The sequence below is a fragment of the Pseudopodoces humilis genome, chromosome 1, assembly GCF_049639895.1.
Source record: "Pseudopodoces humilis isolate 2021_Gansu_Grassland_sample_001 chromosome 1, ASM4963989v1, whole genome shotgun sequence".
Taxonomy (NCBI): domain Eukaryota; kingdom Metazoa; phylum Chordata; class Aves; order Passeriformes; family Paridae; genus Pseudopodoces; species Pseudopodoces humilis.
In genome coordinates this window covers 116418417-116433336 of record NC_142200.1, presented here as the reverse complement: position 1 = coordinate 116433336, position 14920 = coordinate 116418417, and the positions used below count along the sequence as shown (strand labels likewise).

General features: G+C 35.4%; 1 protein-coding gene across 8 annotated transcripts in view; it reads right to left on the bottom strand.

The window, feature by feature from the left end:
- TBC1D5 (TBC1 domain family member 5) overlaps positions 1-14920 on the bottom strand; it is a 315390-nt gene that overhangs the window by 68791 nt on the left and 231679 nt on the right. For all 8 annotated transcript variants that reach the window (XM_088054565.1, XM_088054556.1, XM_014248648.2 and 5 more), the window contains 2 exons: positions 9940-10082; positions 4014-4120 (listed from right to left, as the gene is read on the bottom strand). In XM_088054565.1, the coding sequence (XP_087910691.1) occupies positions 4014-4120; positions 9940-10082 (250 nt within the window). The remainder of the gene's footprint in view (positions 1-4013; positions 4121-9939; positions 10083-14920) is intronic.

Genomic DNA, 14920 nt, shown 5'->3' with positions numbered 1-14920 from the left:
CTGCCTTCAGGAAGTAAAGAACATCTGGTTATTTAAGGAACACAATATGTTCACATTTTCTATGACTTTTGTTTCTAATTGGGTTTTTAATTTTTTTTTTTTTTATTTGAACAACTCTAGTTAGAAGTATGTTTTTTAATCACTTTATATTTTTCCAATGCCCTATCTCCATATCTCTACTTCTTAATTTTGCTGCCTTTGCTGTGAAAATTAACAGTGCTCAGTGGTTTTAATAAGGAAAAAAACTGAAGAAAATGAGCCACTTGAGGTGTATTAAATATGCAGACACACACCTTCAGTATATGTTTTTGGATATACATAAAAGAACCCTCCCTTATTTTTTCATTTCACATATACACAATTTTAATAGCCCATTCTTCCATAAGAAGCTCTACTGTTATATTCAGAAGGACTGTAAGTGCATAGAAGTTACTTTAATATAAATAATTGAGGCAATTATCTGTTCAAAGATTAGAAATGTGAAACAAATACTCTGCTAAGCAGGTTAACTTTATCACCCTATGGAAAGACAACAACACTGATTTGAGCTTTTCATTCCATGTTTTCCTAGGAAGTGGAGCTAGCCAAATGCAGAAAAGGCTGAAATTCAATTATTCTGCATTGATCCATACTTATGCCAGTAAAATTAGCATCTCTCAGGCCCCCCCTCAGAGACAGGTGCATTAACTTGTTTTCAGCTATTACAGAGATGTGTACTTCTCTTCTGTGGCACTGAAAAATATCAGGGATGTGCTATCTAAAATGTTCTCTCAACTGCCAACTGGGGTTCGCAAAGTGAACAGGAGAGCTGCTGCAAGCGTTAGGTTAATGGCAAGTACTAATTACTTCTCATATTATTGTTAATACTGAATAATGCTAAGGCTTCTTTCACAAAAGATCAGGATATTGTACTTGTCCATCTTTAAGAAAAAAATGCCCTCCATCTCTTAAGTACAGCTTTCTTCTGATATTTAGGTTGCTCTCCTGGTGATGACGGCAGTGAAAAGAGGCAAACAAAATGCAGCAGGCTCATCAAGGCTAAGTTTAACTCTCCTGGTAGACTATATGACAAAAAGTGAGAAGGAAATACCTGTTATGTCAGAGCAAGGAAAGATAAAAAATAATAGACTTTTTATATATACAAACCCAGGTTATCTCTAGAATTGGAAGTTACAGATGGAAAAGCTGTATCTGAAAACAACTTCACCATTTATGACAAGATTGTTCCTTAAGAACCTTTCAGCCTTATCCACCTACCTCCAACCTTTCTTAGTCCAAATACCCCACAACCTCCCCTCTGTAAGATGATAGGTATTTTCCTATCTGCAAAAATAATAAGGGAGACAACACACATATTAGCAAACCTGCAAGAGGTAGATTCCTGTTTCCAACTGGCCACCACTTCTAAACTTCATTTCTTGTCAAGCTGAAATTTAAAGCTCCAAGGAGCAGAAAGCAAGCCTCTCTCAGATATTTGGAACAACACTAAACATTCTTGGTATGTTCAACAAATAATGAAATAAGCCACTGGACCATGTAACAGTCTCTCAGAGAAGAGTTCTCTGATTTCACATATTAAAACCCAAGCAAATTCTTGGAAGAAATGCCACGCAGAAAAACTCAGCTCTGGATAAGGTGAGATAAAATTGCACTGAACCAAATGTAATTTCCTATTAGAAACCAGAAGCTTGTGATGGAGAAATGCACAGGAAAACATCAAAGAAGGAAGCAAAATAATTAAGCACTGGATTTGTTAATCACCACTTATAAGTGGCACTACAGACTAAAATCTCTGTCATTTCTTCCAATCTCATTCTATCTGCATAGAGAATAAGGGCAAACTGAATTATTTCTATGCAACTAGCAAAAAAAGTATCATAATTTTCCCACTTATTTTTGTATATAATCTGTGCACTGACTTTGGACTCCTACAGCACCCATGATGCCTTGTTGAGTCTTCCCTTTCATTCCTTTTCATGAAAAATGTTGACAGACTTGTAAATGTTTGTGCATAGGTCTTACAGAACACCAAGACTTCTATTTCAGATATATGGAAAAAAGAGACTGACCAAATATATGCTTACAGACACCTAAGTGAAATGGAAAGTCACACCTAGGAAAAGGTAAGAAGCAGGTACTCAAATTATAGCCTTGAAAATAAATTTATGTCTCAGAGCAGGAGCAATGTTTTAGTTTTAGAATGATCCTTTAGAACAGTTTTAGTTCCTTACTGTAAGAAGTCCTGATCTGTTTATTCAGCCTCAACACATAGACCCAGTATAAAATTAGAGGTGGTTTCAAGTCCCTTAGGCTCTTCATTCTCGGGGAAATCAGAACTTCTCAACCTTCAGAGTATTTTCCAAGCAGAAAAGTACAGCTCATTAATGAGAAACAATTGCATTTTATCACATTTAAATTGACAAAGCAACTACCACTCTTTGCATCAAAATGTTTCAAGCACTAATTCACCTGAGCAAAGGGAGAACTACATGAAAGACATGGTAGAACTACATCCAGTATTTATCTGAAAGGTGTTCAAGGCCCACCAGAGAATGTTAATTAATAGGACACCAAGGCCTTATGAGCCTGACAACTTCATTCTGTTGGACAAAAGAGCATAAGGAATGGAATAGTGATTAAGGCTCTTTGTGGGAAGTTGGTGGTTAATTTTTGCCCCCTTCAGCTGGTAGGGTATCTTGTATGCTGCCTGGCACGTTTCAGAGATACATGAATAATTAGTAATCAGTTTATTGTTTAACATATCTCTTCAATAAATGACAGATTACATACTGAATTCAGATGTATAACTGAGCAAAATTTTCCTCCCTTTGTATCTTTCTTCTAAAAAATATTTCTATCTTGTTTTGCTATGGAAGTACATAAATAAATGCTGGGCAGTTTGATTTCACAGACTGCTGCCAAAATCTTAAGAAAGATTCCTGAGATCTAACGTTAGAAACTTTCTTAAACACTGAAAAGAAGATACACTTTACTTCTCATCATGAAAGAAATCTTCGTGCCTGAGAGGAATGAAAAAAGCAACTATAAGGATGCAGATTTCTGCAAAAAACTGATATAGAAAAACAAAGAGACAATTTTTTTCTTAATCCATAAAAGTGTAAACACTGGTACTGAATGAAATTTTGCAGAAGGCAGTCAGAGTTCAGAAGTGATGATTTTTTTGCTTTCAAAGATGTTGTGCATCAAGAAGATGAGGGGAAATCAGACTTTACACTGGCAACCTACTAATGGGACATGTACAAAGACAGTTCAAAACCAGGAGCACAAATTCTGCTATCTGCCAGAGATCTGAGTATGCAAAGATTACTGTGTACAGCTTCATCTCAAGCACTTTATCCACTATATAGTGAGTGTCTCCTGTATATTATACCCACATGTATACACATGCTGTTTTAAAAGAGGAGGAGGTTTCTTTTTTTCAATAGATGAGTACATCAGAAACTGCATGCTAGTAATATGTGGCATGAAATTTATGAATTTACACATTTTATACACATGAATTTTTACAGGCTGTAACGTCACTCTCTTGTTTTTAATCAGAAACCATCACATAACCATTATATATTGGGCAGGGGTAGTGCTTTAAGGATTAACAGTGATTAATCCCAGAAATCTCATAAAAAAGGTCTTTCAGATGAAATTGCATGATGCTTTCTATACAGCTTACTAGGTTTTAAATAGTAACATGACTGTACATAAAAAGTATACTTTATGCTTAAAGATGTCTGTGCAGAATACTAAGCAAAGTTATTCTAAAGAGTACATTTGCAGTTACCAGAGCTCCTGGAGAACTTTAGCAAAGTGTCCTTTGAAGAGTAAAGGAACTTGTTTCCACTCTGTTTCCAGGTCTTTCCTTCAGCTCTTTTGTCAGGTGAGAAGAAACTTGAAACTACCATTTCATTTCCAAAATGTAGGTTGTTATTAACTTCATAGCATTTAGAACATTTTATTACAGTGATTTACTTTTTGTATTAACAGATTGAGCATCTCACCTTTGGATCTCGTAGAAAAAGTGCTCTTAGGATAAGGGAGTGAACATCTCCAATAGGTGGATAATGCATAAGAAGTCCCAAACAGGTCTGATAATTACTTGAAATCACTAGAATTAAAATGAAAATAAAAGAGAGAGAGAGACAGAGAGAGACAGAGAGAGAAAATATTAATGTCTTACTTTGATATTCCAAAACAGTCCTTTTCTCAGTAAATTCATTACAGTTCAGATTTGGCTGTCTTTTCCCACATGGTCTCAGAACTCAAGCAGTGCTCAGAGTAAAAGGAGATATACATAATCAAGCCTCGTGACTGCACTTGGTCCAGTATAATTAAGGAGAGTTCTAAAACTATGACTTTATGTCACAGACATTTATGTTAGCTCCAGATTCAGATGTCTCAATTCAGACCTCCAAAGCTTGTGTCCCTACAGCCTTCCCCAGTCAGTGGAGCTCAGGGCAATACCATCAGCAAAGCTTGAAGAACTTGTCCTATACTGCAGAAGGGACATGGACTTTTCAGACTCTCCTCCACATTTAAATGTGATAATTTGCATTTATGGCTTTATGATACGTTTGCCCCACTCTGATGAGTTTTTGCTGAAATATATTTTATGTTATTCTTAAATACATACTTGCATACATAAACACACTCAGATACCTATGCATATGTAAAATTATTCAACAACTTGTTTGCTTTTAAATCAGAAACTTCACAAAATATTCAGGAAAAAAGGAAAAGACTAGATTTTAATTTCATAAATACTAAAAAATATAGTAAACGATTAACTTGCCTAGATTTTTTTCACTTATTCAAGAAAATTTTCAGCATGCTATGCTAAATTTTATAATTTTGTTCTAATCTGTTTGATTTTCTCTGAATCTATGTAAGCATACTCTATGGCTTTTTGCTTGTTGTTGTCATCTTCTGGTTTTTTTTCTTTCCTTCCCAAATCAATCTAATTATGAGTGCAATTATTAAAGACATCTTTTCAAGCAGGTCTATGTAAACTACTTCATTTCTTTTGCACCATCTAAATCCAGGCAATCCATCTGCCACAGCTGTCAAAGCAATGCCTGTTAATGATGCCTCCACTCTGCAACATAAAGACAGCCTCCAACAATAGTAATTGTAAATAAATTTCTAACAAACTTTATTATTCTGAGAACTTTAGCTGTAGTAAGAAATTCCTTTAATTAATCGGGATTTTGCAAATACAAAAATATTTTGAATCAACAAAAAGCAAAATAAAGGGCAGTTTTGTGGACAGAGAAATTTAAACGGTTTACTTTCTTTTCTTTCATGTGAATAAGCCTCATATCCTCCTGCACCTCACCTCCCTCAACAAGAGGATTATGGGGAAAAGATGCAGGACTGGGCAAAATGAATAATTATAATCTGTGTAAGGAACCACTTTATCATCTTCATTTCCGTTGCTGATCCGACAGCTTGTAATTTCATACATCTGCTTTCATTTGTAAAGCACTCACTTATCCTACTCACTCTTTATCTGTTCTGCCTGTTCTTTTTCCTACCCTTTGTTTTTCTTGTTCATATTCAGGTACCTGCTTTTTCTTCTTGAAGTCACAAAGCTGGCATAATGAACACAATACAATGGCCTCCGTCAGAGTTCTTTCAGAGTATAATATGAGCACCACACAGAACATACCCAATCAAACTCTCATACGTAAATCAAATTTAAGATACTGGACTGCAGTTGTGATCATGATGCCTTTTTACCAATGCAAATAAAAGCACTGAATATTGATATTAAACGCTAAATAGTTTTATAAATGATAGACAGTAACACCAATGTGTTTCTCTTTTAAACAAATAAGTATGTGTTCTATTCTGCAATGCAAAATGGATTAAAAATATATTTTCTTTATTTTTCCTGGATCAGTTCTTTGCTGTCTCACAGATACAGAGAAAACTAAACATGTAAAAAAACCTAATTTATTTTAATGGTGCAGACTTAACCCTTATTATCCAGAAAGTAAAAAAAAAATCCAGCACTTTAAAGGGAAGACCTGCTAACTTTTATATGTTTTTTTAACTTTTATATATTTTTTTTTTATCTTCAGGATTTCCCCCACATATTTAAGCTGAAAGAAGGTAGATGTAGATTGGACATAAGGGAGAAATTCTTTACTGTGAGGGTGGTGAATCACTGGCACAGGCTGCCCATAGATGTTGCGGATGCCCCTGGAAGTGCTCCAGGTCAGGTTGGATGGGCAATCTGCTCTAGTGGAATATGTTTCTGCCCATGCCAGAGGATTAGTCTAGATAATCCTTGAAGGTCCCTTCCAATCCAAACCACTCTATGATTCTTGTCTCTTCAGGACAAAATGTGTAATATTATACAAGAGAGGGGCAATTTCTTTAAAAATTAACGATAAAGAGCAGTAAACCAAAACTGCATATGCCTATTGGTGTTAATGGATATCTAAGAATAATCTGTAGGATGAAGTTTCTGGAAGGAGATTCTGTGAAATACAAAAATCCAGTCTCAGTTGTAGATGATGTGTCCAGCTGCCTTGTAAAAAACCTGGTGGCTCTTCAGCTGTGCTTTTCCTTCTCTCATTGGCTTAGTGAGAGTCACATCTGGATCCAATTTCTACTGTGAGCCACAAGTTCTCACTTCCCCAAAGAAGAATGCTACTGGCATTTCTAGGGAAAGGAAGAGAGAGACTCCTCTCCATAAAGAAAACAATCTTACTGTCCTTTTATTAATATTGTAATTCAGTGCCCAGAGGAACATCAAATTGCCTTCTCACTTCTGCTGTAGAAGAGACTGACCTTTCTCTGTTGGTCCAATAACCACCCCTGGATACAAGCATCAGTAATGGGGTAGAAAACCTGAAAATTCACAGTACTGTCCTCAACAAAGTCCAACTTTTCTGATACATTTAATTTCCTAAAAGTTTAATATTTGATGTCACTGATCCTATGTCCAGATTAGTTCATAACCCTGGAAGGGTGGGATTACTCCCCCCTGCTGCTTTACACATGGACATGTTCTCCTTAGTAGCCCCTAAATTGAGTTAAACATAGACAAATTAACATCTTGCACTATAACAAAAATAGCCAACCAGTTCCTCTAAGAAGAAACTATGGCTCCTATATTTCTTTCAAAATATTCACAGTGCTTTTAGACATGAAAAACTAAATTCTAACAATGGCCATACCTACTCCTCAAGTGTAAATAAGATAAAAATATACTAATACTGATCAGTCAAAATTAGCTCCTGGTGCAATAATGGCATTAATTTACTATGCAAAATATAGACAGGTCTTCCAGGTTTGTTCATTCTTGTCCTTCTTGGAAGGAAGTAGATAAAATACATCTATTTTTGCATCACATCCTTCCCTCCGTTCTGATTTCATCAACAACTGCATGTATATTCACACTGGTGAAACAGAAGCAAATATTCATGCTTCTGATTTGACAGATTAGAAAAAAAAAAAAAAATTTGCAAGAATTTTTCCAAAGAAACACAGGAAATTATTAAAACAGCTACACTGGTACACAATCCTACACTTGGCATGTGGGGATTATCACTCCACAGAAAAAGATCTGCTTGGATACAGATGTAAAACTGAACAGAGTAGTTTACAGAATGGCTGTGTACATGATTATGTATCTATAATCTCTAAAATATATAAGCAATAATCTGATAATCTAGATGTTCCCTTCTTCTTGCATAATATATTGTTTCAACAACAGAGGATTTCAAAACTAAAATAAAAATGAGAAATACAGCAGAAATAAGACTTTCTTAAAATCATGTCCTTGAGAACATCATAATATAGCAGAGAAAAAAAATTCATCAATTCTCAAACCAGCAACTTTTACCCATCCCCAAATGTGTTGTTATAAAAGAACCAGCACAATTTCTAAACTTTCAAATGCTTTGAGTACTGTATTATTATAATTGCTTGTATTTGACATTTTTATAACAGAATATCATATGAGCTTTATCATTGTTCTTATTGTTTCGAAGTTTCTGAACTAAAAATTTCCCGATGGTTTATTTAAATTAAAGATGATTATCACCATTGGATGTTTTGAGCTTATGTTTCCTTTCACCAAGTAAAGAGAAGCTTTTATACTTAGTTTATTTGAAATTATTTTTAAAATTACTACAAGTTGTAACTCTGTTCAAAGCTCAAATACTATCAGCAATAAAAAACATGAGAAAAACCAGAAAACTTTCTTTAACAGATACATAACAAAAGGTTCTTTATGTAATCAAGAACTGTGGAAATTGTTATGGCTTGAACTTGACTTTGAAAAAATAGATTCAGCTTTACAGGACTTATGACTTATTTTGCTTCCCCATTTTATTATGCTTAGAGTAACTAACTAGGTCCAGCTGTAGAACAAGAAGTTACTTATTAGAGAAACAGTCAAAATATGAAGTATTTGCTGTCCTGATCAGATGACTTTGCCTCTCATTTGGGTAAATGTACTACACTGCAAAGCTATTTACTACTCTATTTACTAAGCCTGGGAAGTTCAGAGAAAAGAGGGAGACTCATTTCATACAAAAGCCTGGAACATATTTTTAGCTCACATTTTTATTAAGTCTTACTGATACCTGTACCTCTGCAGCAAATATCAAAAGAAAAAAAGGCAGAAGAACTTTCCTCCCCAAGAAGAGAGAGGCTTCTTAGAAGCACAGTTCTAATGTGCTGTTTTTTTAAAGGTAAGCAATGACACAAAATAAAATACTGATGCTAAGAAAGTTACATGACTCTTCAGAGTATATCTCTACCAAAAATTTTAAATTACTTCAGTTTACTGCATATAAACAAGCAAGATTTAGACTGCAAAACATAATGACCTGAAATCAGATCATCCTGAAACATCAGCATTAATTTTGAAACCTCTGACCAGAATTAAATGTCCAATTTTTTCAAAGGAATGAAAGGTAGCTCTATATTCTGCATGTTTATTAAAAAGTAATTAAAAAACACATGAAGGCAGGCAGTGGAACAACATGTACGTGTAAAGTACCACATTATATTTTCAAGACTGGGCCCTAAAATAGGAACCACAGATGTTGAAAACTTCCTATGTCCTAGAATACAAAATTGTGTCAAATATGTGACCTTGTTATAACCTAAAGCTTACAGATGGTATATACTTAACTCTGAATAACTTGCTATAGAATTCATATACTTAATGACAGCCATACATCTTGCTGTGAAATACATACTTTGTGGCATCAGTTGCATACAGAATTTTTTGCAGAATCTGATAGGACAGAAATAAATGCCTCAATTATCATTATGGATCTTTCTCCTCCCATTTACAATTATATAAGCTAACAAAATTTTCTTGATTGCTTGTTTTTCCCAACTTAATATTATTGGTCATCACTAAATTATAAAAACTCACCTGTGCACAAATTTCAGGTGTACTGAACTTAAATAAAATAATTTTATTAAAATGCTACTCTTGCACTGAATAAACATATTCAGTAATTGCTACTCATCTTTGTTTTATTCAAGGTATCTCTTCAAAAATTGTGAGTCATTGTCTTGTTCATTTTCTCCTTTCTTACAGGGGGACAGCATAAAAATATTTCAAGTGTCACAGGGAAGCTTTACTCAATTCATGAGCTTGGTCGGAAGGTGGAGCTCTATACTTGCCTGTATCACTCAGAGCACATGAAATCTGCAGCTCCCTGTAAAAACACAGAACTACTCACAAAACAAACCTGCATTTAACTCCAAGATACAATTTGTTTCATAAATACAGCAGGCCATGTCTGATAATAAATAGCTCCTCTCCTAGTATTTGGAACGATTTTCAACATGTTAAATAAGTCACAATGAAATTAAGCATTTTTAAGGTCCCTTTTTCTTTCAGAGAATAGGTTTGCATTCTTTAGAAAAATTTGTAAGACAGCTGATACTTACAGGCATCTCTGATATACAACAACATGGCTACAAAAATGTAGTCAACTAAATTCAGGGTGATACTGTCAGCAAATAGAGCATCCCAGACAACCAGAAGATCCTGAAGAGGAAATTCACGTCCAAACAGGAGCCTTACCCATCGCCTGAAAAAAAAGGGAAAAGTTATGAATTGTTTTTCTCCATTTTACCAAGCATGGTAAAGTCAGGACACATATCCCAGGATAAACTACAGTCCTAAACATTTTACCAGAAAATTTTGCAAAGCATCAAGATCTGTGATAATGACTTAACTAATTGTATTTGTGGAAATGTTACTGCATATACATCAAAGAAATTATACATTAGAGACTGTAGAAGCTTCACTGACTAATATTATTATGTGGGTGACCGTCAAAGGACATAATGCATCAATCCCATACACCACATTTTTGAGCATTTAATGTGATAGTGACCTAAGATGAACGGGAGAAAATGTTATGCAAGAACAGCCTGGAACAGGAAAAACAGGAGTGTGAAGCCAGTGGTTTATGAGAAGCCCTGAAAAGCCCAGTCAAGCAAAAGCCAGTTCAGAAGTGGATGCCGAACAGCAACTAAAATGGACCAGGTCACAGTTACCGTGAAGGGGCTTTCTTCCTGTTATGGATGACAGTATTTATGTAAAATATGCTATGGATGCTATTTTCATTAAATCTAATTTAAATCTTTACCAGATTTAGTGATAATCTGTATGTAGACTATACTGTTAATTCCTGTTCATTTCTGTGCTCTTTTCATACCTAGCAAAATGTGAAAATTTGTCATATTAAATGCAATATTTGCTTGAGGCTGGAAGCTTGAGATGCAGTAGAGGAAAACTGTTTCTCTAGATTTCTCATTTCTAGTTCTGACTCTTACACTGACTTACTTGGTGACCTCAGGAAAGGCACTTCTCGTCCCTATTTCAGAACAGTCCCACTAGCTTTGTGTCTTTTTAGGTAGGATTATCTAAGGTCACATTTGAATGAGCTAAAGAATAGTTAGTAACATTAATCCTGAAATAGTTATTACGAAATGGACTTAAAAATAATGAATTACATTTTTAGCTGGGATATGCAAATAGCTACGCATGTGGAATCTGTTTATTCAGTGGCAAGAAAAGATTGATTGCAAATTTCTGCTAAGCAAATTAAGTCATTCTTTAAAACTCACAAAAATTTCTAAAAAGGCAACTAGAATTTTCTTGTTCAAGATTAGTTTCACTCGTAAGAATTCATGTTTAACCACTTTTGTTCCAGAACTCATTGTTGGCTTAAGGCATCTGGGATTCTGTTTTTATTTTTTTTTTCCTGATTCCAGTTTAAAGATACTGGACAAATGAATTCCGGCATACCAGTCTAGCACAAGCTTTGAAGATAGTAACAATCTGTACAAAAAGACAGTCCCTTATAAATAGAAGAAAATCAAAGGGACTGTTGTGAGTGAAGGTTTTGTTCACTAAACTTTTGTTCCCCATGCCACTGGAACCATATGCACAATCCACAAAAATATCCACATACAGATTTAGAGATCACTACATAGAATCTTTTCCTTGCAAGAAATGTTCCCTTCTAAAAGTCAAAATACGTGATTTCAAAAGACAGCATCATTTCACTCTCATCTCAAACATTTATGTTCTAAGGTCTTGTAACTTTTTATGTTAGTACAGTAATTACAGAAGTCCCAATATTAGCTACAACAAAACTCCATATTTCCCTCTGTGATCAAGCCCCTTTCCTATGAGGACTTGTTTTGAGACCTCAGAAAAAGAAATCAGAACTGTTACACAAAAGCAAGGCTTAGTTAGTGCATTTAATACCATGTCTATTCTACCTAAGGGATTGTTCCATAATGTCACATTTCCCTGCAGTGCCCAGCCTACAGGAAACTATTACCCTGTGGTGACACAAACTTTACCCAAACTCTGCGTGAAGCCCATTACCAGCATTAGCAACTCCTCCCACCTGTAAAACCACAACTTTCAAGTAACAGAAACTGTTAGGCGAGAAATCTCAGCAAAGCTTGAAACGTTTGAGCTGGCTTTGCTTCCAACCACCCAAGTCTCATTCAAAAGCCCTGCTAAGAGTCTAATACACTTCAAGAGAAAAAAAATACACCATGGTGTAATGGGATTTGTTATTAGTCCTTTATTAGAAATCTCTTTTGCTTCTTTACTACTTCATTATGCAGTGTTAATCGTTTGTAGATGCAGGTTTATTCTGCTCAAGCAGAAGTCAGTCTTTTTTTTTCTCCTGCTTTTATATTTTCTCTTGGGAAAATTAAATCTCATTCCCCAGAGGTAACACGTTTCACAGATGTAGGCTGCTGAAGAACAACTGGACTTCCTTTTGCAACCATAATATTGCCGTTAATTATTTGAACCTTCCTGTCTTAAAGGGAGTCAGCAATTCATACTGCTGTAAATGCATATATACTAACGGCTCTCTTATTTTTCTCAGCAACGTTTAGCTCACAGCATCTATAAACTGAGGGCCCTATTGCCTATGAACCATGCTGCCATATGGCAGGACTTCACTCAGCTTTTATATTCATAAAAGAAGATCTTAATTCCTTGACTAAGTGTCCACACTGAAAAGCTGTCTTTGAAACTAACACATTTTTATTGCTTTTACAAGTATTTGCAGAGAATTTAAGACACCCCTAATAATTGCCTTGCACATGATAAACTGATAAACCTTTTCTTTTTATTTCTCCCCCCTCCTTTTTTTTTTTTTTTTTTGTTGAGATGGCTGTCTGTGTTTTAATTATTGTTCTGTCCTGTTAATCTTGCCTTACATCTGTTACACCTGCAGACTGTGAAACTCACAATAGTATACCTTTTATCACATGTGGTAATACAATAATTCATATTTTACCAGGCACACTTAGCAATTAAAATCTACAAAAAAACCCCCGTATCCTTTAAAGTCGTAATACACCAAGGTACTACTACCTACATTGTAGAATATGTAACTGTATCTTCCACTTATGATTCCTATATAATTAAACCAATATTCTCAAGAGATCAGTAATTACTAGCAATAGATAATGATTCATTAATGACCTTACAATATAGGGAAAGCAGGAGAAAACTCTACGCTAGTAAAGCTATTAAAGAAGCCAATGATCCAGCTTTACCAGTTTTAACTAACACCACAGCCATTTTGACAGACATTTACAGGACAATTCCCCAGCCATTAGAATTTAAACTTATGTTATGTGTTCCGTATATTTAGTTGCTGATCTTCTCAGTCTTCTTGTGAGGCAGATAATTCTTTTTTAAAAGAATAAATAAGCCCAAGAAATGGTTACAATTGAGGCAAAACAAACAGTTGAGGAATGTTTGTGAGGCCAAAACAACACAATGAAATCAGAAAGAATAAGAAAAATTGTAACAACAGGAAAAGAGAAAGCATCACTGAAGCTAAATGACTTGATCTAGGACTTACAAATTGACAACAAGGTTCCTAAAAAGTCTATTGTTAGGAGCATGTTTTCAGTCACTTATACATTTGCTAAACTCAATTTTCAGTACAATTTCCCCTCCAAGCATCTGCTCAAGGCTTGATTTTTTTTTTCCATTCATTGATACTATTCATTAGAATAAGGCTAAAAAAAAATCCTGCTTGTGCTTAACTTAGTTTTTTCAGCAAGCATTTCACTAAGGTCTAGAATCAAAACAACAAGGTCTCTGGTATCTTCCTTTTTACTGTGCATATGAAAAAAGAGAAAAGCCCAAATTTGGTAATTCCTTGTTTGACCTAAACACAGCAGAGTGAAGATTTCCACAGAGCATGTTCTGTTTCTTCCAAACTCTTGCCACCAGCCCAAGAATGCATCTGCCATCCCGTGCCTCATCCCAGCTACACTATTCTCCCTGCATGGGAAATGGCAGAAGTGTGTATCATCCCTACCGTGGCTACTGTCACTTGGGGGATGTGGTGGCAGAGGATGCTGTTGCTCTGGTTTCCAGTGCAGACTAGTCAAGGTCTTTCAGAGAAAGGAGGGTCAGTAGGATTTTGCAGGATGTGTTTTAATTTTCAGTGCAAGTTTTGCTGCCTTTTTTTTTTTTTTTTAATAAGAAAATTATTTCAATGGACTGTAAGTATTGAAAAGAACACCATCTTATCAAAACTAAGCACTCGGAAGCTGAGAAATGCCAAAATTAACATCAGTTGTTTACTAACTGAGAAAATGATATGTAAGCTCTGTCTCTTTAAACTCTGTCATGAATTATGTTCAAGCAAACATTTGTAGCCAGTGCAATTTACTATGTAAAGTCATGGTCAATAATTTAGGAGAAAGGGTAGACAGACTTGAGCTGTGATCTGCTTGCTCAAAAATAAGATATGGAAAAAGGATGAGGAGCGACATTTGTATAATACTTTCAAAAGAACTTAAAATTATACAGAAGATGAAGACTTTAATAGTTCAGTGCCACCAGAAAGCACTACTCTGGGGAGACTTGGTGCCTGCACTAGGATTTCAGGCTGTGTTTCTAAGCTATGGACACAAGTGGACTGCAGAGGCACACAGGGGTAACATGGGGGCTACTGCTCCTACAGCAGCGCTCATCAACGCTCGCATGGATGAGAAGGAAATTCACAGCAGAAGCACCCTCAAAAGAAGACATTTGCTTCCAGAAACTCTCACAGATTTGATAGCTGCAAGAGGCAGAGGGGAGACAGGTAAGTTCATCAGAGCATGCTCATGGTAGTTCACTTTCTTTTAGTGACATGAAGGAGACCAATCAAGACAAGCCTTAGCAGCATTCCAGCTTAGACCTGTTACACTTTTCTCCAGTTAACACTGTTAACATTTCTCCAGTGGTCCATCTCCTTCCTTAATAAATCTCAATTTTGTTAAAACCCTCATGGCTTGGTTCAGGATTTTGTTCCGAATGTCCTAAAGATATTAATAAAGCCTTGAAATCATACAAGACAGAGAAGGAAACATGACTGATGTA